Source organism: Balaenoptera borealis (assembly GCF_965194805.1).
Source record: "Balaenoptera borealis genome assembly, chromosome: 3".
NCBI lineage: Eukaryota > Metazoa > Chordata > Mammalia > Artiodactyla > Balaenopteridae > Balaenoptera > Balaenoptera borealis.
The window spans coordinates 123,807,331-123,834,485 of NC_138866.1; the positions used below are offsets into that span (position 1 = coordinate 123,807,331).

Consider the following 27,155-nt stretch of genomic DNA (forward strand, 5'->3'; position numbering starts at 1 on the left):
GTAGGACAGTTTTGAGCTTGAGATGATCAGATTTGAATAAGTGGGGCACTAATTAGATTTATGGAAGAGATTCTTGGAGTAATTAGGGCAGTGTAACTTCTGGTCAGTGTGGTGTAGTGGAAAGAACATGGGCTCTGGAGATGGCCAATCAGGTGAAATCCTGGTTTGAACCACGTAATAGGATATGATGCCCTGGGCAAATTACTTAACAATACTGCCTTTTAATTTCTTTATCCATAAAATGACAGTTATCATTGTTAACCAGTTGTGATGATGAAAGTGGCAAGTAAGTAAAACAGTAGCATGGTGCTCGGGTGGCTGTTGCTCAGTATATGGTCATTCTTATTGTTAGTTACACATGGCAGACATGAGTACTGTATTAGTTATGTGTGCTGTGTAACAAAGGACCTCAAGACTTAGCAGTTTAAAACAACACACATTTATTAGCTCACAATTTCTTGGGCATGGAAACCAGGAGTGGCTTGTGTTGTTATTTTTTTGTTCAGAGTCTCTCCTGAGGTTGCAGTCAAGCTGTTGTCTGGGACAGCAGTCATTTGGAGCTGACGGATCCACTTCCAAACTCTCTCATGTGGTTATTGGTAGGCCTGGATTCCTCTTTAGCAGTTGGCTATGGACCTCAGTATCTCGCCATGTGGATCTTTCCATAGCCTGATGTTCTTATAACATGGCTGCTACCTTTCCCACAGAGTAATCTGAGAGAAGACGAGAAAGAGAGAGAATGAACAAGTGAGCTGCCAAATGGAAGCTGCACTGTCTTTATAACCTAATCTCGGAAGTGATATACCATCACTTTTGCTGAATTGTATTGGTCACGATCCTGATACAGTGTTGGAGGGAAATACACAAGGGTCTGAATACCAGGTGGCTGGGATCATTTGGAGCCATCTTGGAGTCTGTGTACTACATATACCTAACACAGCATGACAGAAGATAGGTAACCGTTATAGTATAGGTGAACTCCTTTGTTACCTTCTGGTCCTAGAAAGGAGGACTAATATGCCTAGGTTAAAAATATTTGCATTACTTATGTTTGTTTTAAAATTGGGAAAAATAATTGGACCAAATAATTTGAATGTAAAAATGAGGTGGCATAAGATTCTCCTTGGTACAGTAGAAAAGTTGGCTGGGAAAGGAAGAAAATCTGTAATTTTTCTCTTTACCTGAATCTCAAGAATTTAATTATTTTAATCAAGATTTTAATCATTTAGATTGAATAGATCAAATATGAAAAACAGTCTCCATGTCATGGGGTTCTATAAGAGTTAATATATTATTTCATTTTAAGCTTTAGAAAAATGTTCTAACACAATTATAATTTCCCTTCTTACCGTGTTTTTAATACAAATAAAATTATATAGTTTATTTTCTCACTATATGATATAATCTCCAGATACTCATGCAAACAAAATAGTAAATTCTTGAAATTGTACAAGACGTTAGAGGTTCTCTGGTTTAATTTTCCCATCAATGTAGGTATCCCTTCAATTAATTTAAATGATAAATCCCACCTTCCATTTATATAATGAGTTATTGTTTCAACACTATTCTATACATATATGGTCTCATCTGATCACCACAATACCTCTGTGAGGCACACAGAGTTGAACAGATCCTGAACCCCATTTTTAAAAAAATTTATTTAATTTAATTTATTTATTTTTGGCTGCCTTGGGTGTTTGTTGCAGTGCGCGGGCTTCTCACTGTGGTGTCCTCTCTTGTTGTGGAGCACAGGCTCCAGGCGCGTGGGCTTCAGTAGTTGTGGTGTGCGGGCTCAGTAGTTGTGGCTCGCGGGCTCTAGAGCACAGGCTCAGTAGTTGTGGCGCACGGGCTTAGTTGCTCCAGGGCATGTGGGATCTTCCCGGACCAGGGATCGAACCCGTGTCTCCTGCATTGGCAGGTGGATTCTTAGCCACTGCACCACCAGGGAAGTCCCCGGAACCCCCTTTTATAGATGTGAAAACTGAATCTAGGAGAGGCTAAGGGCTGTTTCCAATGTCACATGACCAGTAATATACAGAGCTAGTTACCAATATCACATGACCAATAATTTGCAGAGCTAGAGCTTTAAGGACCTGTTCCTAGCTCCTAATCCAGTACTGTTTCTGCATCATACTTTTTTAGGTGGTTAAATACATTATTATGTAGCTAAAATTCAACTGAAATGTTAGTTTTCTTCCCATTCATGTTGAGCCAACATTTATTTTCTATAATTTATTCTTATTGGTGCAGGTTCTGATTTCTTGGAGCACAGGACAAGTCTTTTACTTCTCCTATTTGAGATTGTTTTAAGGAAGTAAAGAGAGCTAACGTAATTATTCTTCTATAGTCAAAACTCTCTGTTCCTTCAGAGAATGTTTCTTATGCAAATATTTATTTTTCAGACTTCTCACCTTTTTTTCAATTTCTAGGATAAAATTATCTGTCTTGAATTTGGGTTATAGAGCCATTAATGTTTATAAGGATAAGACATATACACTATTTTCATTTTAAGTGTGCTCATAGCACAGTATAATAATAACAGCAAATATTTCTCTTGAGCAATGTCTAATGTACTGTTCTAAGAGTTTACATATATTCACTCAATCTTGGAAACCTATGAGTTAGGTACTACTACTGTTCTCTTTATAGATAAGGAAACTGAGACATAGGCTAAAAAAGTTGCCCAGTTTATATATCTAGCAAGTGACCGTGGTAGATTATGAACTCATCAGTCTGGCTCCATAGGCTGTGTTCGTAATCATTAGTCATGATCCTTTAGGTCTTTCCAGGTTCTTGACTTTATAATTCCTAAGCAGTTTATCTGTTTGCACTTCTTGTCAAGTGACTGTGTATGCTGAAATTAATGATGTGATAATTCATTGCATATAGGAGAAAGATGTCCGGAAGTGGAAAGAAGAGTTACTAGACCAACGACGTAGGATGATGGAAGAGAAATTACTTCATGCTGAATTTAAACGAGAGGTGCAGTTACAAGCAATTGTTAAAAAAGCACAAGAGGAAGAAGCTAAGGTATAACTTCGGTGCTTTGAACATTGAATTAGTTACTCGAGTACTTTTTCAGTTGTTACACGAGAAGCTAATGTTTATCAAATGTTTATCCTGTTCCAGAATAACAGCATTTTTACATGCTCATTTGATACTTATTATGTGCAATATCTTATTCTTACAATAATCCTATGAGATATGTATTATTTTTTACAGGTTTATTGAGGTATAATTTACAGACAATAAATAACACATATGTGAAGTATCAGTTTGTTGAGTTTTGACATATATATTCCTGAAACCATCAGTACAATGAAAATAATAAACAATTCCATCACCCTCAAAAGTTTCTTTATACCTCTTTGTAATTCATTCCTTCCACCAACTCTGTTACCATGCAATGGCTGATCTGCTTTTTGTCACTATGGATGTTAGCATTTTCCAGAATTTTATATGAATGGAATCATAGAGTATGTACTCTTTCCTCTGGCATCTTTCACTCAGCATAGTTATTTTGAATTTTATCCATGCTGTTGTGTATCATTTCCTTTTCATTGCTGAGAAGTATACCATTGTGTAGAAATACCATAGTTTGTTAATCCAGTCACTTGTTGATGGACATTTGTTTTCATTCCAGTTTTTGGCTGTTATAGATATAGCTGCTGTGTAAATTCGTATACAAGTCTTTGTGCAGATGTGTGCTTTCATTTTCTCTGGTAAATACCTGAGATTGGCAGAGTCTTATGATAGGTTTAACTTTTAAAGAAACACTTTATATACTCTTACCAGCAGTGGATGAGAGTTCTAGTTAGCCACATTCTCACCAACACTTGACATGGTTACATACTGTAATTCTAACCATTTCATATTAGTCTTTATGTATAGTGTCTTGTGGTTTTAATTTGCTTTTTGAACATCTTTTCATGTGTGTATTTCCTATCTGTAGCTCTTATTTGGTACAGTGTTCAAATATCTTTGTTTATTTTTTAAAGTTAGATTGTTTTGTTATTAGTAAAACAGTTCTCGTTTTCAGCTTTTTTGAGATATAATTGACAAATAAAATAGATATTTACATGGTGATTTGATATATGTATACATTGTGAAAGGATTTCCCTCATCCAGTTAATTAACATATCCATCACCTCACATATTTATCTTTTGTGTGTGTGTGTGTGTGTGAACATTTAAGTTCTACCCTCTTAGCGTATTTCAATTATATCAATACAATACAGTGTTATCAACTATAGCTACCATGTTATACATTAGATGCTCAGATTTCATTCATCTTATAATTAAAAGTTTGTCCCCTTTTACCAATCTCTCCCTATTTCTATCTGCCTCCCCCCGGCCTGTGGCAACTACTTTCCTGTTCTCTCTTTCTTTGAGTTTTTTGAATTGAAGTATAGTTGATTTACAATATTGTATTAGTTTCAGGTGTACAGCATAGTGATTCAGTATTTTTACAGATTATACTCCATTAAAAGTTATTACATGATAATGGCTGTAATTCCATGTAATAACAATATATCCTTGTTGCTTATCTATTTTATACATAGTAGTTTGTATGTCTTAATTCTGTACCCCTAATTTGCCCCTCCCTTCTCCCCTCTTCCCTTTGGTTACCACTGGTTTGTTTGTTTTCTATATCTCTGAGTCTGTTTCTGTTTTGCATATATATTCATTTGTATTATTTTTTAGATTCCAATTATAAGTGATATACAGTTTTCGTCTTTCTCTGTCTGACTTACTTCACTAAGTATAACGTTCTCTAGGTCCACCATGTTGCTGCAAATGGCAGAATTTCATTCTTTTTTATGGTTGAGTAATAGTCCATTGTATATATATATATCACATCTTTTTTATCCATTCATCTGTTGATGGGCATTTCAGTTGGTTCCATATCTGGACAGAAAATCAGTAAAGCAATGATGGTCTTAAATGATGCAATAGAGTAGTTGGACTTAATAGATATCTATAGGACATTATATTCAAAAACAGCAAAATAAACATTCTTTTCACATGTACATGGTATGTTCTCCAGGATAGATCACATACTAGACCACAAAACAAGTCTCAACTAATTTAAGAGGATAGAAATTATATCAAGCATTTTTTCAACCACAATGGTATGAAACTAGAAATCAACTACAGAAAGAAAAATCTGTTTCGATGAGATTCACTTTTTCTTCTATATTCCAAATATCAGTGATACCATGCAGTATTTTTCTTTCTCTGTCTGGCTTATTTCACTTAGCATAATACCCTCCAGTTTCATCCATGTTGTGGCAAATAGCAGGATTTCTTAGAGGACTTTGTATATTTTAGATATTAATATCTATGTTTTGCAAATATTTTCTCTCAGTCTACGGATTGCCCTTTCATTTTCTTAAAAGTGTCTTTTGAAGTTTTAAAAATTGGAAATGTCCCATATATTGACTTTTTTTGTCTATACTTTATGTTTTTCTGTGCCCTATTTAAAAAATCTTTACATAAACTTAAGGTCACTAAGATTTTCCCTTAAGTTTTCTCTAGAAGTTTTAAATTTTACAATGAGGTCTGTGTTCCATTTTGAGTTGTTTTTTATATGGTGTGAGGTAGTGTTGAGGTTCATTTTTTTCATATGGTTATATAATGTTCCAGTATCAGTTGTTAAAGAGACTATCTTTTGTATAATGAATTGCCTTAGACCCTTGTTGAAAAGCAATTGGCTATATATGTGTGGGTCTATTTCTGATTTTCTATTCTGTTACATTTATCTTTATAAATAACATTACTGTACCTTTATAATAAGTCATGAAATCAAGAAGTATAAATCCTTAAGTATTATTTTCTTCTAAAACTATTTTGCTCTTTTAGGTTCTTTGCATTTCCATGTAATTTATAGGATCAGCTTGTGAATTTCTACTCCTCCCCCCCAAAAGAGGCCTGCCTGTATTTTGATTAGAATTGCATTGAATATATAGATTAATCTGGGGGAGACTTGTAATCCTAATGATATTGAGTATTCTGAACCATATGTCTGATGGCATATATCTCCATTTATTTTGGTCTTTGTATATATTTTATGAAATTTATCTGCAGTTCATATTTTTAATGCTGTTGTCAGTAGTATCTTGTTTTAAATTTGTTTCTAATTGTTTGCTGCTAACTTATAGAAACACATTTGATTTTAGTGTATTAACTTATATCCTACAACCCTGCTAAACCTACTAGTTCTAGTTTTATTTCTTCTTTTCCTGTATGTTTTTCATTTTTTAATCTCCCTTTATTGCATTAACCAGTACTACCACAATGTTGATTAGTGATGAGAACCAATATCATTGCCTTGCTCCTAATTTTAGGAAGAAAGTGTTCAGTCTTTCACCATTAAGTGTGATATTAGCTGTAGATCTTTCATAGATGTTCTGTATCAGATTGAGGAACTTCCTTTCTATTCCTAGTTACTAAAATTTTTTTACCGTGGACTTTGAATTTGGTTACCTGCTTTTTCTGCGTTTATTGAGATGATATTATGTGTTTTTTTAAGATCTTAAAATGGTGAATTTCAGTATTTGATTGTCAGATACCAAAGTAACTGTGCAATTCTGGGATAAACCTCACATGGTCATGATATAATATCAGTTTTATATTTTGGTATGCTTCGTTTGCTAAAATTTTAAGAATTTTTGCGTCAATGTTTGTGAGGGATTTTGATCTCTTTTTCTCTTCTTATAATGTCTTTGTCTGCTTTTGGTAACAGAATATGCTGGCCTCCTAAAGTGACTTGGGAAGGGTTCCATCCTCTTCAGTTTTCTAAAGTAGTTTATGTGGAACTGGTACAATTTCCTCCTTAAATTTTTTGTGGAATTTACCAAGGAAGCCGTCTGGGCCTGGGGTTTTCTTTGTGGATGAGTTTTTTTTACTAAAAATTGCATTTTTTTATATCCATAGGGCTATTCATATTATCTATTTCTCTTGTGTAATTTGTGTCTTTCTAGGAATCTGTCCATTTCCTTAATGACTAACAATATTGAGCATCTATTTATGTGCTTATTCGCTATTTGTATATCTTCCTTAGAAAAATGTCTTTTCAAAGTCCATTGCTCATTTTTTTAAATTGGGCTGCTTGTCTTTTTGTTGTTCAGCTGTAAGAGTTCTTTGTATATTCTCAGTACTAGTCTTTTATCAGATATATAATTTGCAGATATTTTCTCGCATTGTGTAGGTTATCTTTTCATTTGTTGATAATGTTCTTTGCACAAAAGTTTTTAATGTTGATGAAGTCCAATTTATCTATCTTTTGTTTTATTTTTTGTACTTTTTGTGCTAAGAAATTATTGCCAAATTCAAAGTCATGAAGATTTACCTCCATGTTTTCTTCTAAGAATTTTATGGTTTTAGCTTTTATATTTAGGTCATAGATACATTTTGAATTAATTTTTATATACAGAATGAGGTAGGGGGGTCTGCCTTTATTCTTTTGCAGGTGGATATCGTTTGTCCAAGTACTGCTTCTTGAAGACACTATTCTTTCCCCAGTGAATGGTCTTGGCACACTTGCTGGAAATCAATTAGCCATAGGTGTACAGGTTTATTTCTCTTCTCTCAGTTCTATTCCACTGGTCTATACGTCTATCCTTATGCTGGTATCACACTGTTTTGATTACGGTAGCACTTGAGTAAGCTTTGAAATCAGGAACTATAGTCCTCCAACTTCGTTCTTTTTCATTGTTGTCTTAGCTATTTGGGGTAACTTGCAGTTAGGATGAGGATAAGTTTTCCATTTCCATAAAAAAGTCCATTGGAGTTTTGTTAGGATTGCATTGAATTTTTACAGTGCTTTGGGGAGTATTGCCATCTTAATAATATTAGATCTTCCTAATCCATGAACACAGGATATCTTTCCATTGATTTAAATCTTCCTTAATTTCTTTATGCAGTGTTTTCTAATTTTCAGGGCACAAGCCTTTCACCTTCTTGTTTAAATTAATTCCTAAGTGTTGATTGTACTCTTTTGGAGGTGATTGTAAATGGAATTGTTTTCTTAATTTCATTTTCAGATTGTTTATTGCTAGTGTATAGAAATACAATTGATTTTTATATATTGATCTTATCTCCTGCAACCTTGCTTGAACTTGCTCATTAGTTGTAATAGCTTTTTAGTGGATTCCTTAAGATTTTCTGTATTCAAGATCATACCATCTGCAACTAGAGATAGTTTTACTTCTTCTTTACCAATCTGGATGGCTTTGATTTTTTTTGTTGTTGTTGTTGCTTATTGCTCAGGGTACAACCTGCAGTACAATACTGAATAGAAGTGGTAAGAGCGGACATCCTAGTCTTGTTCCTGATCTTTGGAGTCGGGGGCATTTAGTCTTTCATCATCAAGTATGATGTTAGGTATGGGGTTTTCATAGATACCCTTCAAAGATTGAGGAAGTTCCTTTTTACTCCTAGTTTGTTGAGTGTTTTTATCATGAAGCAGTGTTGGATTTTGTCAAATCCTTTTTCTCCATCTATTGCAAGAATAATGTGGTTTGGGCTTCCCTGGTGGCGCAGTGGTTGAGAATCTGCCTGCCAATGCAGGGCACACGGGTTCGAGTCCTGGTCTGGGAAGATCCCACATGCCACGGAGCAACTGGGCCCTTGAGCCACAATTACTGAGCCTGCACGTCTGGAGCCTGTGCTCCACAACAAGAGAGGCCGCGATAGTGAGAGGCCCGCGCATCGCGATGAAGAGTGGCCCCCACTTGCCACAACTAGAGAAAGCCCTCACACAGAAACGAAGACCCAACACAGCCATAAATAAAATAAATAAATAAAATTTGAAAAAAGAAAAAGCTCCCTATTAAAAAAAAAAAAAAATAAGAGGGAAAGCAATATTTAAAAAAAAAAAAAAAAGAATAATGTGGTTTTGTCCTTTGTTCTTTTGATATTTGCTGTGTTACATTAATTGAATTTCATATATTTTATATATTTGTCTAATTTTTTAGTTGTTTAAGGTGGGAGGGTGCATCTGGACCCTATCACTCCATCATAGCTGGAAGTGGAAATTCTGAACTATGTATTATTTTTATATTTTAGAGGAACAATCTGAAGGCAGATTGTTGATGGTCACACAGCCAGAATTAAAATCCTGATGTTTGTGGTTCCAAAGCCTGTGCTTTTACCACTGTTCTTATTATTGGTTTTGTATATTCATTTTGTGGCCTTTTTTTTATATGACTTGTATGAATTTTGATCTAATTGCCTAATATATTTACTTTCATTATAATCTCATTAAACCAAAGTGGCTCCTATAAACATATTAACCCAAGCTATAGTTTATATAATTTCCATCAAGATGAGTGGTTGACTACTGGTTGTTTTTGCATAAAGATATCAACTACCATTTGCAGTTTTAAAAATTCTTAATAATCCAGGTTCACTGAGTTAAGAGTCTGTACTGAGATTTTTGCTAATATGAAATTCTGCTTTAAAATCCTGCTACCAACTGCTGCCCTATTGGTTCTCTTAATTTTCATTGCTTTCTCTTCGATAATCTCTGAAACCCTCTTTTGAAATGTATTATATCTACAAAGAAAATAAAAATAGACAATCTAGGGTTTTCTTGTTCTCTCATTCATTTAAATATTTTATGAATGAATTGTTCTTAGTATAATTACATAAATATCTTAAAAGTTTGTGTGAAACATTGCCAATTACTTTCATCCCCAGACATTTTCATCTATGAGACAAAACCTCCTCCTACCTTTGGTTTTATCACATGCCAATATTTCCCAGTCTTGCCTGATTATAACAGTAATCTGAGTTGTTAAAAAGAGAGATTTCCAAGCTTTGCAGGTTTTTTTCAGTAATGCTAGAGTGGCCCCTGAGGAGCTTTATTTTTTTATAAGCCCCCAGGTGATTTTTATGATCAGGAAATTTGGTTCCACATATATCGAAGAGTTGCTCCTTCTTCAGAAGTAATTTTTCATCATAATAGTGAGGACTGAAGTCTCTGGAGTTAGATAAATTTGGATTCAGGTCCTGACTCTACCACGTAGTAGTGAATGGTCTTAGGTGTTATTTTAGCCTCTCAGCCGATTTGTTGATCTGTAAAATAGGAATAATCTTACCTACATCTCAAAGAATTGCTGAAAGGATTAAATTAGGTTGTGCATATTGTGAAGCAGTTAATGCCATCCTTGGTATGCTGTAAATACTCTGTAAAATATTAGAATTTCATAGAATGCCACATCCTATTTGTGTTCCACTTCCTAACTTTTCCTTAAGTCCCTAATGCATTTCTGTTGTTTTATTACTAATCCAGAAGTTCTAATAATCCAGTGATTTAAAATATACTTAAGTTCCACTAGAACTTAAGAATATGTCCTTGAGACATACCAAATATATTTATTTCAGTCCTGTGTAAGATATAATTTTTTACACATATACTTTTTTGTGTGTTCTTGGCATAAATTAACAGTCATTTCAAATGTCTTAGTTCTTTCTTGGATATACAGATGATTGAAAATAAGTCATTACTATTTAGTTGATAGTGATTATTATTGCAGGCAGAGTTATTCAGCACCCGATTTTATCATTTATTTAATAGTATAAAAATGGCTTTTATTTTCAGTTTCTTAATGGTCTCATTGATTGCTTTTCAGATGCAACGTGTCTACTCATAATTACAGGGTTTTGGGGGGTTTTTTGAGGAAAAGACATCTTTTTCCTTATTTATGGCAGTAGCCTTTTCCTTGTGCTGTGTCCTCTTGCCTGCTTTTAAAATTTGCTTCATCAGTTATCTTCTTGTGCCTGCTCCTTTGCTTTCTTCCTCTAGACTGACTACTTCCACCTATTCTATAGATTGCCTATTCTTTCCTTTTGGAAATCACTAGATTCCTAGAAAGAGCTGTCTATGCTCATTTCCACTACCTCATCACTCCTGTCTTCTTGAATTCCTTATGACACCATTTTTCCTCTGTGCTATACTGTACTTTCCTTTCAGAATGTTACTCTGTTATCACTATGTTTAAAAGCCTTTTCTGGATCTGTTAATTATCAACACTGTTGTGTATTTTTTTCTAGAATACTTTCTTCTGCACTATCTTGGTTTTCCTTCTGCTTTCCTAATCAGTGTTTTACTATCTTCCCTTTTTCTTTTGCTGCTTAAATGTTACTGCCTTCAGTCCACTTCACTTATTATTTTCCTTGAATATCACAATGATTCTCATTGCTTCAGCTATCCTCTCTGTAGTGACTCCTACATCTGCATCTTAACCCCACCCTTTCAATGAAGCTCTGGACTCAATTACCTATTGCTTGATGATTGTATCCAGTGAAACTCATCAGCTCACCACCCCTGTATCCCAAATCATTTGCCTTTCCTGAAATTCATATTTCAGATGAATGGTATCACTAGTCTCCCATTAATCTAGACTTGGAAAACTTGTGAACATTTATCAATATTTGCAGTTGTTATTCTTGCCTTTTGTCCCTACTCCCTTCAAATTAATCTTTCTTAAGGGCCTTATTGTATTACCTCTTAACTTAAAAACCTTCAGGGACTTTTTCTTGTCTTTAAGTCTTAGTATAAATGCATTACTCTAGCTTTCTTTAATACTGTTTTATATGTAGAATAGTGGCCATATTGTTATGAAAATGGTTTATTCTCATTTTAAAGAATTCGAGCAATATGTAGAAAAGGAAACTCAAAATCCCACCCTCAGAAATAGCTACCATTTACATTATAAATACTCTTCCAGAAATCTCTTTAGAATAATGTTCAGATGGAATGAATAGATAACTTTATAAAATAGAATTATACTATCTGGCTTCCCTGGTGGCACAGTGGTTGAGAGTCTGCCTACCAGTGCAGGGGACACGGGTTCGAGCCCTGGTCTGGGAAGATCCCACATGCTGCGGAGCAGCTAGGCCCATGAGCCATAACTGCTGAGCCTGCGCGTCTGGAGCCTGTACTCTGCAACAAGAGAGGCCGCGACAGTGAAAGGCCCACGCACCGCGATGAAGAGTGGCCCCCACTTGCCGCAACTAGAGAAAGCCCTTGCACAGAAATGAAGACCCAACACAGCCCAAAAAATAAATAAATTAATAAATTAATTAATTTTAAAAATTAAAAAAAAAAGAATTATACTATCCATGGTACTTCTTAATAAGAAGTATTCATTTCTATTTTAGTTCCATTTTAAGAGAAGGAAGTGACGTGGAAGTAAAATTGAGGGAATTATTGAATTTGTAATAAATGTTTCTTTATCACAAGATCTCCTCCCAACAATTTTCAGTTTCATTATTTTTACATTGTTAAGGTTTATAACTTTTACATTTTGCTCTGAAACTATAAATTCCACAGTTTAGTTTTCCTTCTATGTATGAATGGATGCACAGCTTGCCTAATCCTTCATTCATGAGTTCTTTGTTTTGACCTGGTTGGCTGGATTTTATTAACAAGTAATTTTTTCAGGAAGAGGTTATTGTGCTCTATTCATTGAGTTCTTAGGTATCAAAGGCCTGTGGCATTTCTGAGTACATCTTGGCTAGAGATCAGATTCATGGTTCAGAATATCTTTCCTTCAAAGTTTTGTAGGCATTATTCCATGTTTTTCTAGCATTAACTAATTCTGTGGAGAAGCCTGAGGCCAGACAGATTTTTTCTCCCTCTTTCTCATAGATGACTTGCATTTACTGCCTGGAAGCTTAAAAAAATTGTGCTTGTTCCTTAATGTTTTGTGATTTAATAAGGATATTCTCGGTGTTGATCTTCTGAATAAATTCTTCATGAAATAAAGTGAGCTCTCTCAATTTTCAGTATTTCTTTTTTTCAGGGAAAATTTTCTGTATTATATATTGGAATATTTTGCCTTTCTTAACTTTACAGATATTATTCTTACATTAGGTCATCTTAACTTGTTCTCCATGTTCAAAAGTTATTACTTATACATAAATTTTCATTTTAAAGTACATATTAACTGTGATTATAACAAGCCTTTCCTCTGTTAGTGATTTGATTTTTTACCATCTTTGCTCTGTTTCATGCTTTTTATAATTTAATTAATTCTGTGATTGTGTTACTTTTGTTCTAAGTTTCCTTAACTCTCTAGTCTTCCTTTATTTTATCATGTCATTTTATCATCTTTTTTGCACCTTTAAATTCAGGTTCGTGTTGACTTCTTTTACATTACAAAGTTTGCCTAGGAGATATTCTGCTGTTTCTTTGGTTATGTTTTCTTCCAGTTAATTTCCAGGAAATGTCTTATTTATTTATTTTTTTACTTACTTACAGTTTGATTGAGATAGCATTGACATATCAAAATTGTATATATTAAGGTGTACAACTTGATATTTTGATATACATATACATTGTGGGATGATCACTACAATCCAACTAATTAAAATTTCTGTTACCTCTACTTAGTTACTGTGTGTGTGTGTGCGCCCACACGCTAAGAAGATTTCAGATCTATCTTCTTAGCAAATTTCAAGTATATAGTACAGTACTATTAACTATTATCACCATGCTGTACATTACATCTCCAAACATATTCAACTAGCATAACTAAAATTTTCTAACATTTGACCAACATCACAGATTGGATTTTTTATGCTGCTTTTGCACATTCTTCCCTCTGAATTTTATTTTATTTATTTTGTCTAGAGCATTAGGTCCCATTTCTTTTTCTTTCATCTTGATTATGTTTAACATGTGACCCTTGATACATTATGATTAATTTTGCTTGCGCATACCTGTTTGTCTTATACTTTCAGTATACCTTGAGAAATGATTATATTGTTAATTAACTTATGAAAATGGTTACATGGCATGGAGATTCGGAAATCTTTGCTAGAACTGTATTCAAACTTTCTTGTTTCAGTTTGTAACATATCTAGTGATAGGTTTTATTTCATGCAACATGGATTCCTGGAGTCTATACTTCTTTCAGAGACAGTAGCTCCAGTGTTTGTTTACTTCCGTATTTCACTCTAACTTTTTCACTGTGGCATGCCTTCCTTCTGGCTTTCAAGAATGAGAAATTTGACCCCAACATTTTCCAGTTTTTTATCATTAGCTGTACTTTACTCATAAAAACTTTACTCTCCTTTACCATTGATCTATATTTCTGTTTTTGTGCCAGTACCATACTGTCTTGATTACTGTAGCTTTGTGGTATAGTTTGAAGTCGGGGAGCCTGATTCCTCCAACTCCATTTTTCTTTCTCAGGATTGCTTTGGCTGTTCGGTATCTTCCGCATTTCCATATGAATTATAAAATTTTTTGTTCTAATTCTGTGAAGAATGCCATTGATAGTTTGATAGGGATTGCGCTGAATCTGTAAATTACCTTGGGTAGTATATTCATTTTCACAATGTTGATTCTTCCAGTCCAAGAACATGGTATATTCCTCCATCTGTTTATGTCATCTGTGATTCCTTTCATCAGTGTTTTATAGTTTTATGAGTACAAGTCTTTCGCCTCCTTAGGCACGTTTATTCCTGGGTATTTTATTCTTTTTGTTGCAATGGTAATTGGGAGTGTTTCCTTAATTTCTCTTTCTGATTTTTTGTTGTTGCTGTATAGGAATGCCAGAGATTTCTGTGCATTAATTTTGTATCCTGCAACCTCATCAAATTCATTGATTAGTTCTAGTAGTTTTCTGGTGGCATCTTTAGGATTTTCTATGTACAGTGTCATGTCATCAGCAAACAGTAACAGTTTTACTTCTTCTTTTCCAATTTGTATTCCTTTTATTTCTTTTTCTTCTCTGACTGCTGTGGCTAGGACTTCCAAAACTATGATGAATAAGAGTGGCAAGAGTGGACATCCTTGTCTTGTTCCTGATCTTAGTGGAAATGATTTCAGTTTTTCACCATTGAGTTTGATGCTTGCTGTGGTTTTGTCATAAACGGCCTTTATTATGTTGAGGTAGGTTTCTCTCTGTGCCCATTTTCTGGAGAGTTTTTATCATAAATGGGTGTTGAATTTTGTCAGAAGCATTTTCTGCATCTATTGAGATGATCATATGGTTTTTATTCCTTAATTTGTTAATCTGGTGTATCACATTCATTGATTTGAATATATTGAAGAATCCTTGCATCCCTGGGATAAATCCCACTTGATCATGGTGTATGATTCTTTTAATGTGCTGTTGGATTCTGTTTGCTAGTATTTTGTTGAGGATTTTTGCATCTATGTTCATCAGTGACATTGGTATGTAATTTTATTTTTTTGTGATATCTTTTTCTGGTTTTGGTATCAGGGTGATGGTGGCTTCATAGAATGAATTTGGGAGTGTTTCTCCCTCTGCAATTTTTTAGAAGAGTTTGAGAAGGATGGGTGTTAGCTCTTCTCTAAATGTTTGATAGAATTCGCCTGTGAAGCCATCTGGTCCTGGACTTTTGTTTGTTGGAAGATTTTTAATTATGGCTTCAATTTCATTACTTGTGATGGGTCTGCTTGTATTTTCTAATTCTTCCTGGTTCAGTCTTGGAAAATTTTACCTTTCCAAGAATTTGTCCATTTCTTCGTGATTGTCCATTTTATTCGCTTATAGTTTTTTGTAGTAGTCTCTTATAATCCTTTGTATTTCTGTGGTGTCAGTTGTGATTTCTCCTTTTTCGTTTCTAATTTTATTGATTTGAGTCCTCTCCCTTTTTTTCTTGATGAGTCTGGCTAAGGGTTTATCAATTTTGTTTATCTTCTCAAAGAACCAGCTTTTAGTTTTATTGATCTTTGCTATTGTTTTCTTTGTTTCTATTTGATTTAATTCTGTTGGTGGGAATGTAAATTGCTATAACGCTATGGAAAATGGTATGGAGGTGCCTTAAAAAACTAAAAATAGAACTACCATATGACCCAGCAATTCCACTACTGAGCATATACCCTGAGAAAACCATAATTCAAAAAGAGTCATGTACCACAGTGTTCATTGCAGTACTATTTACAGTAGCTAGGACATGGAACCAACCTAAATGTCCATCGACAGATGAACGGATAAAGAAGATGTGACACATATATACAATGGAATATTACTCAGCCATAAAAAAAATGAAATCGAGTTATTTGTAGTGAGGTGGATGGACCTAGAATCTGTCATACAGAGTGAAGTAAGTCAGAAAGAGAAAAACAAATACTGTATGCTAACACACATATATGGAATCTAAAAAAAAAATGGTACAGATGAACCTAGTTGCAGGGCAGGAATAAAGAGGTATACATAGAGAAAAGACTTGAGGACATAGGGTGGGAGGGCAAAGCTGGGGCAAAGTGAGAGTAGCATCAACATATATACACTACTGAATGTAAAATAGTTGGCTGGTGGGAAGTAGCAGCATAGCACAGGCAGATCGGCTCAGTGTTTTGTGATGATCTAGGGGGGTGGGATAGGGAGGATGGGATGGAGGCTCAAGAGGAAGGGGATATGGGGACATGTATATGCATATGGCTGATTCACTTTATTGTGCAACAGAAACTAACACAGTATTGTGAAGCAATTATACTCCAATAAAGATCTATTAAAAAAAACTGTACTCTCTAGCAAAACTTGACTGTTAAGACTCAATATATGTGCAGTTGAGGATGAGGTATATAGTTTAATACCTTGTACCTAATTGTCACTTATTTGGTGTATGTTGAAGAAAAATGATTTGTTTGTTTACTTTAAGTTTTGTCATCTCAAACTCATTAGAATAATGTACATACCTATTAAAACTTAATATAACTTGTATAATGTCAAATCACAATGATATTACGTAACTTTATAAAATGGTTTCTATAAAAATCTTAATTTGTCTCTTAAAAACATTTCAGTGAAGGCCTAAATAGACATTTCTCCAAAGAAGACAATATATTTATATTTATATTTCATGGCTAACAGGCACATGAAAAGATGCTCACCATCACTAATTATTAGAGAAATGCAAGTCAAAACTACAATGAGGTACCATCCTACACTGGTCATAATGGCCATCATTAAAAAGTCTACAATAACAAATGCTGGAGAGGGTGTGGAAGAAAGGGAACCCTCCTACAAAATTGGTGACCATGTAAATTGGTACAGCCACTATGGGGAACAATATGGAGGTTCCTCAAAAAACTAAAAATAGAGTTGCCATATGATATAGCAATTCCACTCCTGGACATATATCTGGACAAAACTATAATTCAAAAAGATACGTGCACCCCTATGTTCATAGCAGCACTATTTACAGTATCCAAGACATGGAAACAACCTAAATGTCCATTGACAGATTAATGGATAAAGAAGATGTAAATATATACAATGGAATATTACTCAGCCATAAAAAGAATGAAATAATGCCATTTGCATCTATGTGGATGGACCTAGAGATTATCACATTAAGTGAAGTAAGTCAGAAAGAGATGACAAATACCATATGATATCATTATTTGTAGAATCTAAGCTATGACACAAATGAACTTATCTATGAAACAAAAACAGACAGACGTAGAGAACAGATTGTGGTCGCCAAGGGGGAGGGTTGGATTGGGAATTTGGGACTAGCAGATGCAAACTATTGATATTATATATAGAATGGATAAACAACAAGGTCCTATTGTATGGCACAGGGAATTATATTCAGTATCCTGTAGTAAACTATAATGGAAAAGAATATATGTATATGTATAACTGAATCACTTTGCTGTACACCAAAACTAACACAGCATTGTAAATCAACTATACTTGAATAAAAAAAAAAAATTTCAATGGCAGACCTTTACTCTAAATCAGGGGTCCCCAACCCCTGGGCCGTGGACCGTTAGCGGTCCTGTGATCTGTTAGGAACCAGGCCACACAGCAGGAGGTGAGTGGTGGGCAATCAAACGGCTTCATCTGCTACCTCATATCACTTCCATTACCACCTGAACAGCGCTTGCATTACCGCCTGTACCATTGCTCGCATTACTGCCTGAACCGTCCTCCCTATCACTCGCGTTAATGCCTGAACCATCCTCCCACCACCCCCATCCGTGGAAAAACTGTCTACCGCGAAACCAGTCCTTGGTGCCAAAAAGGTTGGGGACCACTTCTCTAAATCACTTCTTACTACGGCCTATGGGTTTGTTATGTACACTGGATTATTATCCATTTTGGGGATAAGTATTGAAAGAAAAGACTATAAGTCGTTCATTTTTTGGTCTGTGCTTAAAACTGGTTTGTATTATTATATAAAGACTGTTAAGTTTCTTATTTTTGTGATGTGCCTTAGAATTAACCTCATTTGAAACTCACTTTCTCCGTTTTTTTTAATTGCAGGTCAACGAAATTGCCTTTATAAATACCCTCGAAGCCCAGAACAAACGCCATGATGTTTTATCAAAATTGAAGGAATATGAGCAGAGGCTTAATGAGTTACAGGAAGAGCGTCAGCGAAGACAGGAAGAAAAGCAAGCACGTGATGAAGCTGTTCAGGTAGCATTTTATTCAGCAAGCATTTATTGAGCACCAGCCATTTCCTAGGCTCTGAGCCAGGTACTGAGGACAGAAAAAGGAGTAAGACCAAGTCTGTGTTCCCAAGGATGCATGGTTTAGTGTAGTATGGTTTGGAAACAGGAAGTCTGATTGCCAAGGCAGTGTGTGCTCCTTCAGATAGGGTTATCAGTGTTTTTGTCAATTTGGATCTCTAGTCTCAACCAGATGAAGGACTAAATTGCTCTGGACAGATTATTATCTATTCTTTTCTAATTGGGTTGGGCAAGAATATGTTCCTTTCTTCCCTTACAAATGGATTGTGTTTGAACCAATGTATATAGCCTTAAAGAACTGGGCAATCTTTATGCTTATGACAAGGAGCACCTGTCATATATTGGGCAGTGTCATCAGGTACTTTAACCTCTGTAGCATACCGTAAGTTAGCTACCATTTTCAGGATGGGAAGAAGACTTAACACATAAACTTTAGTGATGGTTTTAAACTATTTAAATCTTCCTCAAGATCAAATATGGATGCAGACATACTTTATCTATTATGACTAATATTTATTTGTTTATTCATTCAGTCATCATTTATTGAATTACTACTATAATCTGTGTGCTGTGCTTTGCTCAAGGACATGAAAAAGATATATCCTTGATCTCAATGGGAAGACATATATGTAAACAAATCTTAACCCATTAGGATTAGTGTAACAGTAAAGGCGTTTTTGGAAGCACCAAGGGGAACCTGTTACTCAAATTGAGAGTGGCAAAGACGTGAGAACGTCAGGAAAAGCTTCCTGGAGGAGGCGATGCCTCAACTAAGTTTTGAAAACTGAGACAGTTGTAAATGGTGCGAAGTAGGCATTCTATGCAGGAGATGAGTGAGTACGGCATGTAGAGTTAGGGACCTGACCATGAAGAGCTTTGTTGTTATGTTAAAAGCTAGGGATGTTATTAATGTTTCATGCTTCTTCATGTCACTGGTAATTTTAGGAAATTAAAATATCATTACAGTTTTCAAGTTTATTGGTTACTTTATGCTCTTTTTGTACACTAGCAAGCAGTCCCATATTCACCCCAATCTCTGTTTGATTTGAGTTCAAGGTCTCATTTTAATCTGAGTGCCAAGCTAACTTATGTTTAAAAATACAGGATACTACTATTAGAGAAACTTTAGCTTTTCCTCTCAAAGGAGCAGTAAAAAATTTCACTTTTATCATTTAAAAGTTAATTACCCATTAACTAACATTCTTAGATGAGTAAATGAAATAGGATATTTGAATTTTTAATTTGAGCCATCCCTTCAGCTTTATTGCTCTTTCTTTTTCTACATCAAACCATTTTATAAAAATAATTATTTTTTATATTCCAATAAAGATGTTTAAAAAATAATTATTATTTTGAAAATTGTGTTACTTTTTAGCAACCATTAGGTATTAATAATTCAGAAATAAATGAGATATGATCTTTGCCTTTATGGCAAATAATACAACACAGTGTGAAAGTGTAATAGAAACCTGTATAGCTTACAGTGGTATCACAGAGTAGGGAACAATTAGCTCTCTTGGCGGGAGGGGAATGTCAGGGAAAGTTCTATGGAAGAGGTAACTTCTTAACTGGGTTTTGGGGGAAAATATATGAGTAATATTGTATATTTTTGAATAGACATCTTTAGTTACTTTTTCTGCATTTATTTTGCAGATTTGAAGATTTGAAATATAAGTTATCTTCTGTTTAAAAATGATGACTCTTATTTTATAATTTGGAACATTTATTAAGGCATAAAGTAAGCAGTTATTTTCTGAAAGTAGTAAGGAATCTTCTGAACTGACTAACACTTAAAATTTTTTTTGACTACTCAGACTTATTTTTATCTTTAAAAATGTAGAAATTTCCTATGGATTTAATTTTCAGTGAAAAATTTAAAACGTATGTACATAAGTTTAATCAAGATAACTGATACTAGAAAAATTTATTGGTAATATATAACATATATATAAAATTAAAAAAATTTTTAAATATGTAGTCATTACTATATGTGCAAGGCGATAATGCCAAACATTCTGTAAATATAATAATAGTAAGGTACTAACTTAATAAACAATTCAGAGGCCCTCCATCTGCTTTCCTTTTACTCTTGAAACATTCACATAAATGTTAAATTGTTAAAGGCAATTGTGTTTCTTGTTTTTTGTAAGTGAAATACTAAGTTAATGCTGCCATCATATATTCTCAATTTCCCTTTTTTGCTATATAAATTATTGATGGATTAGTTTTAAGCCCAGTTTCCTTAGATATTCTGCCTTGTCCTCTTGCCCTAATCTTCTGATTTGTAGGCGTAAAGGGCGGGGTTGCATAATCCTTTCTCAGGCTGCCATAAACACATCCTTGACTGTGAAACAAAGTACATGGGAGTCTGAGAGGTTTCAGAAGGGTTGAGAGTTAGATATCTTTCCAGTTCATTTGCTGTAGGTTTATGCTTTTTATTTGTGAGCATATAGATTTATAATGAATATTATTTTATAAAGTTACGCTTCATTCATGTAATAGATATTTATCGAACTCCTGCCCTGTACAAGATGCTTTTGTGGGGTACAAAGTTTCCTATCTTTTAGGAAACTTAAATTTTAGAAAGGAAAATACTTGGTGAATTTACTAATTTTACTCATTAGGTATATACAGTTACCAATTTTCTCTTCCACTTATTAAAAACAGAAATTAGAAGACTGGATATTTTTTGAAGTCCAGTTATTTCTATTAGTACAATGTTGGAGTATTTCTTATATCCATAAAAACAATCAGCAAGTTGACATCATATTTATGCATACAACTTAGCTGCATTGCACATACACATAAAGTAATTGTTTGTATATAATATTAATAAATTTCATTTATAAGACCAACTTATAATTTTTAAAAGTATATCCCTCAAGATTTTGGTTTTATAAAATACGAAATGAAAAGTTCTGGTTTAATTCTTTATATTTAATGCTTTAACCTTTTGCATTTTAGTGTGAAAGTTGTGTTTTCAGACATAATGCAGATTTTTAAAAAATAAATTTGAGTTTAAGGGAAAACTCTTTTGTTCGTGTTTTTTGTTTTTAAATATTTATTTATTTATTTATTTAGGCTGCACTAGGTCTTAGTTGTGGCACATGGGATCTTCGTTGCGGCATGTGGGATCTTTAGTTTCTGCACGTGGAGTTCTTAGCTGTGGCATGTGGACTCATAGTTGCAGCATGTAAACTCTTAGTTGAGTCATGCATGAGGGAATAGTTCCCCGGCCAGGGATTGAACCCCGGGCCCCATGAATTGGGAGTGTGGAGTCTTAGCCAGTGGACCACCAGGGAAGTCCCTGTTCATGTTTTTTATTGGAGAAAATTTTCTGTACCAGGTTTGATTGTTTTTACTCTTGAGTTTTTCAGAGAGTATATAACTAAAAAAGTTTCTACGTATTATGTTTAGTAATGAGAAATAGCTATAACCAGTTTGTGAATAGTATGTTAGAAAGTAAAGACTATATTTAAAATATAATTGCCCGCCTCCAACAGTCTATGATCTGTCAGATATGCTCTCCTGAATTCAGTGCATTCCCTCTAGTTCTCAGGTCCCCCACCAAAAAAGAAAAGAAAGAAAAGAAATAGGGACACTTTTGTGTTACTACTTTAAAAAGGTTTTCTTCCCCTGGGTAGATACAGCTTGTTGTAGATATAAAGTTACCATTGTGAGCTTCTTAGTAACTTAGTTAACTATTAGAAATATTAGCGTCTCTCCCCAGTGTTCTCTAAACAGAAACTGCTTTAGCATTTCTTTTCTGCTGTCATTTGCCGAACACTTTACTATGTACCAAACACTTTGCTAAGTACTTACCTATGTTAATAATTTAGATCTCACAGCAAACTGGGTCTCTTTAAGGTCAAATGACTTGCCCAAGGCTATGTAAGTAGTGGTTACTAGAGCCTAGATCAGTGTAGTGTGTTCCATTTATCATAAAGAGTAGGGACCAGGGAGATGTTGTGTGAGCTCCCTGGGGGATGGGGATGAATTGAAAGAAATATATCAATACATCTAGTAATATGGTGAAAATTAGCTAAGTACTCCTAGTAGGCAAAAATACACAGGAAGTATATCACAGTATTTTAATGAAGTATCTTCTGCATTAATGATGATGATGATAATTATTGAGAATTTAGTATATGCCAACCCCTATGTAAGTGCTTTTCATGTATTGTCTCATGTGTTCTTCACAATATCCTAAGAAATAAGCACTACTGTTATTTGTCTTCCAGAAAACTAAGTCACATATATAATATAACTAGACCAAGGTCACCCAGCTGGTAAATAATGTAATCAGTAAACAAAATCAGGGAATCTAATACAGTGTTCACTCTCTTACCCACTATGCTATATTATAATGCCTCTTTCTCCCTGCCACAAGCTTTTCTTCACTTAATTCCTATATGAAAGTTTAGTTCAGAAATAAAATCTGTTAATTATGCTTTCTTCATCATGTTCTGTCATTTCTATAACCATTTCCAAACACAAGGCTTTAGAAGTGATTAACCATAAAATATGTATCAGGTTCTAATAAGATAGTATCTGCTTAAAATAACATTTATTCTTTTTTTATAAATTTATTTTATTTTATTTTATTTATTTTTGGCTGTGTTGGGTCTTCGTTGCTGCGTGCGGGCTTTCTCTAGTTGTGGTGAGTAGGGGCTACTCTTCGTTGTGGTGCGCAGGCTTCTCATTACGGTGGCTTCTCTTGTTGCGGACCATGGGCTCTAGGTGTGTGGGCGTCAATAGTTGCAGCACGCTGGCTCAGTAGTTGTGGCTCACGGGCTCTAGAGCGCAGGCTCAGTAGTTGTGGTGCACGGGCTTAGTTGCTCTGCAGCATGTGGGATCTTCCCGGACCAGGGCTCGAACCCATGTCCCCTGCATTGGCAGGAGGATTCTTAACCACTGCGCCACCAGGGAAGCCCAGCATTTATTCTTCTAATTATTTGTAGCACTGGTAAATGACATATGAAAACCAGATAGTATTGGTATTTGATTTTATTTAAATTCTGAGATGCGTACCTGATGACAAGCCAGGGATCTATTTGGCTTGAATATATAAGTATATGTCAAAGCTATGTCACCTTTAATCATTTTCATCTTACACATAATTCTAACATCTTTTAAAATATTTCTGACGTTAGGAACGTAAGAGAGCTCTAGAAGCAGAACGGCAGGCCCGTGTAGAAGAATTGTTAATGAAGAGGAAAGAACAAGAAGCCCGAATTGAGCAACAGAGGCAAGAAAAGGAAAAGGCCCGTGAAGATGCTGCCCGGGAAAGAGCTAGGTACTTCATTTGCTGTCTTGATTTTGATCCTGATGAACATTTGCAGTTAGTGCATATTCAAATCAAGTCTTAAAGCTATTTGCTGTCATGTAGAATTTTTAGAAAGTGTTACGTATACAGAAATGTTATACTGAATTTTGATTTCCAGGAATTAAGACATCCTACTCAAAATGGAAACCTTTTTTTTTTTTTTTTTAATTTTTATTTATTTATTTTTGGCTGTGTTGGGTCTTCGTTTCTGTGCGAGGGCTTTCTCTAGTTGCGGCAAGTGGGGACCACTCTTCATCGCGGTGCACGGGCCTCTCACTATCGCAGCCTCTCTTGTTGCGGAGTACAGGCTCCAGACACGCAGGCTCAGTAGTTGTGGCTCACAGGCCTAGTTGCTCCGCGGCATGTGGGATCATCCCAGACCAGGGCTCGAACCCGTGTCCTCCGCATTGGCAGGCAGATTCTCAACCACTGCGCCACCAGGGAAGCCCTGGATACCTTTTGAACATTTCTGTTGGATGGGAAACTTGATCTTTCAAGATATTTTCAGTTGTAAGAAATAGAATTTGATTCTGGCTAACTTAAGCAAAGCAAATTTTAAGTAAAATATTGGGAGCGAAAGTGATAGGTGGTTAGATGACCAGGCTGGGACATGGTCAAGTGTCAGAGACTAGGTCCCAGGAGCCACAGCGGTGGTCTTTTGATGGAAACAGTCTAGTCAACTTGTTGCCGCCCTGATTATGTTAAATGGCACTCAGCCATCCCTACATTTTAAAATCACTTGTTTAAGATTCAAAGACCCAGGAAAAAGCATTTAATTGGCCAAATTTATTTGTACTTTTTGATCTTGTTTGTGAAATCCTTTTATACCCTGTGTCATAAGATATTCTTCAAAATGTTATAGTTTTTCAGTTTGACACACATTTAGGTTCTAATTCCTTTTAAGATACCTTTTATGTATGGTATGAATCAAAAATATAAAATTATTTATTTGCATATAAATATCCATTTATCACAGCACCATTTGTAGAAGAGGCTAGCTTTTAAGAGACTATCCTTGCTGCCTGTTCACGGTCAATTAATCATAGATGTAAGGGTTTATTTCTGGACTCTGTCCTGTTCTTTTGATATCTACATGTCTATTCTTATTCCAGCACCAAACTGTTTTAACTACTGTAGCTTTATAGCAAGTTTTGAAATCAATTAATGTAGGTTCTCTAATGTTGTTGTTCTCTTTCAGAATTGCTTTCCAAATAATTTTTTAGGGTAGGCTTGCCAGTTTCTAAAAAAAGAAAGCTTGCAAGCATTTTTATAGTAATTGCCTTGAATCTATAAATCATTGTGGGAAGAATTGCCATCTTTACCATATTGTATATGATCCATGAATATGGTATGTCTCTATCTGCTTTAATTTCTCTCAACAGTATTTTGTAGTTTTTAGAAAATAGGTCTTGCATTTCTTTTCTTAAATTTATTCCTAAGTATTCTTTTTGAAGCCATAGTGAATGGAGTTATTTTATTTCATTTTTGTTAGTATTTTTGCTAGTATATAGAAATACAATCAATTTTTTATATATTTTATTTTATAATTTTTTTATGATCTTGTGCAACTTTCCGATGAGTATTTTCCTATTAGTGTTTTCTTTTTTGCTGTTGTTGTTCCTTAGGATATTTTACATAAAAGCTCATGTCCTCTGCAAATTGAGATTGTTTTACTTCTTGCTTTCTAATACAGGTGTCTTTAATTTCTTTTTCTTGCCTTATTGCACTGACTAGATCCTACAATATAATGTTAATAGAAGTTGTGACATTGTATATCCTTATTTTGTTCTTGATCTTAGGGGGGAAACATTCAGTCTTTCGCTATTATGTATGATGTAGGTGTAGGTTTCTCATAAATCCTCATTATCAGGTTGAAGAAGTTCTCTTCTATTTGTAGTTTATTGAGAGTTTTTAGCATGCATGTACTTTGAATTTGGTTAAATAAATGCTTCTTTGGGGGCATTCATTGAGATGATCGTGTGGCTTTTATTTTTTATTAATATGTTTTATTACATTAATTAATTTTGGGATATTAAACCAACCTTACATTCCTGGGTTATTTCCCACTTGGTCATAGTGTAAAATCATTTTTATGTGTTGTTGAATTCTTGTTAAGGTTATATTCATAAGGGATATTGGTGTGTAATTTTCTTGTGATGTCTTTGTCTGGCTTTCATGTCATGGCAATCCTAGCCTCAGAGAATGTGATGGGAAGTGTTTTTTCCTCCACTATTTACAGAAACTCTTTGTGTAGGATTGTTATTTTTTCTTGCTAAATGTTCAGTATACTAGTGAAGCCATCTGGGCTTGGGGTTATCTTTTGGGGAAGATTTTAAATTACCAAATAAATTTTTCTTAACATGTTATCAATCTATTGAGATTTTTCTGTTTCTTATTGAGTCAGCTTTGGTAATTTGTGTTTTTCTAGGAATTTGTCCTTTTCATCTAAGTTGTGTATTTTTATAAAGTTGTTAATAGCTCCTTGTAAGGATTTTAATTTTAACATGATCTATAGTGATGTTCCTCTTTCATTCCTTATTTGCTAATTTATGTCTTTCCTCTCTGTCTCTGTCTCTCTGTCTCTCTGTCTCTTGGTAGTCTAGCTAAAGGTTTGTACATTTTGTTGATTTTTCCAAAGAACCAGCTTATGGTTTCTTTGAATTTCTACATTATGTTTCTGTTTTCTGTTACATTGATCTCCACTTTGATATTTATCATTTCTTTCCTTCTGCTTATTTTGGATTTGATTAGCTTTGCTTTTCCTACTTTTATAAAGTCAAAACTTAGTTGATTAATTTTAGGTATTTCTGCATTTCTAATATAAGCATTTGAAGTTATCAGTTTTCTTCTTAGCACTTCTTTAATTTCATCTCATCAGTTTTGATACATTGTATTTTTATTTTCATTCAAGATATTTTCTAATATTTCTTACGATTTTCTGATTCCTGAGTTATTCAGAAGCATGTTATTTAGTTTCCAAATATTTGGAATGTCTCCAGTTTTTCTGTTTTCTAATTAAATATTTTGTGGTTGAAGAATGTTTTCTGTATGATTTCAGTCCTTTTAAATTTATTGAACTTATTACTTTATGGTCTTGAATGTAGACTATCCTAGAGAATGTTCTGTGTGCTCTTGGAAAATACGTGTATTCTGCGGTTTTGGATGGAGTGTTCTCTAAATGTCAGTTAAGTAAAGTTAGTTGATAGTGTTTAGTCTTCTGTATACTTACTGATTTTCTGTCTAGTTGTATTAATTCTTGAGATAGAGTTATTGAAATCTCCAAAAATAATTGTTGAATTGTCTATTTCTCTTTTCAGTTTTGACAATTTTTTGCTTCATGTATTTTGGTGCCTTAGTGTT

General features: G+C 34.4%; 1 protein-coding gene across 8 annotated transcripts in view; it reads left to right on the top strand.

The window, feature by feature from the left end:
• The window catches only part of SCAPER (S-phase cyclin A associated protein in the ER), a 487,034-nt gene that overhangs the window by 161,939 nt on the left and 297,940 nt on the right, over positions 1–27,155 (top strand). For all 8 annotated transcript variants that reach the window (XM_082386958.1, XM_082386962.1, XM_082386961.1 and 5 more), the window contains 3 exons: positions 2,890–3,030; positions 18,261–18,416; positions 23,623–23,765. In XM_082386958.1, coding sequence (XP_082243084.1) covers positions 2,890–3,030; positions 18,261–18,416; positions 23,623–23,765 — 440 coding nt within the window. The remainder of the gene's footprint in view (positions 1–2,889; positions 3,031–18,260; positions 18,417–23,622; positions 23,766–27,155) is intronic.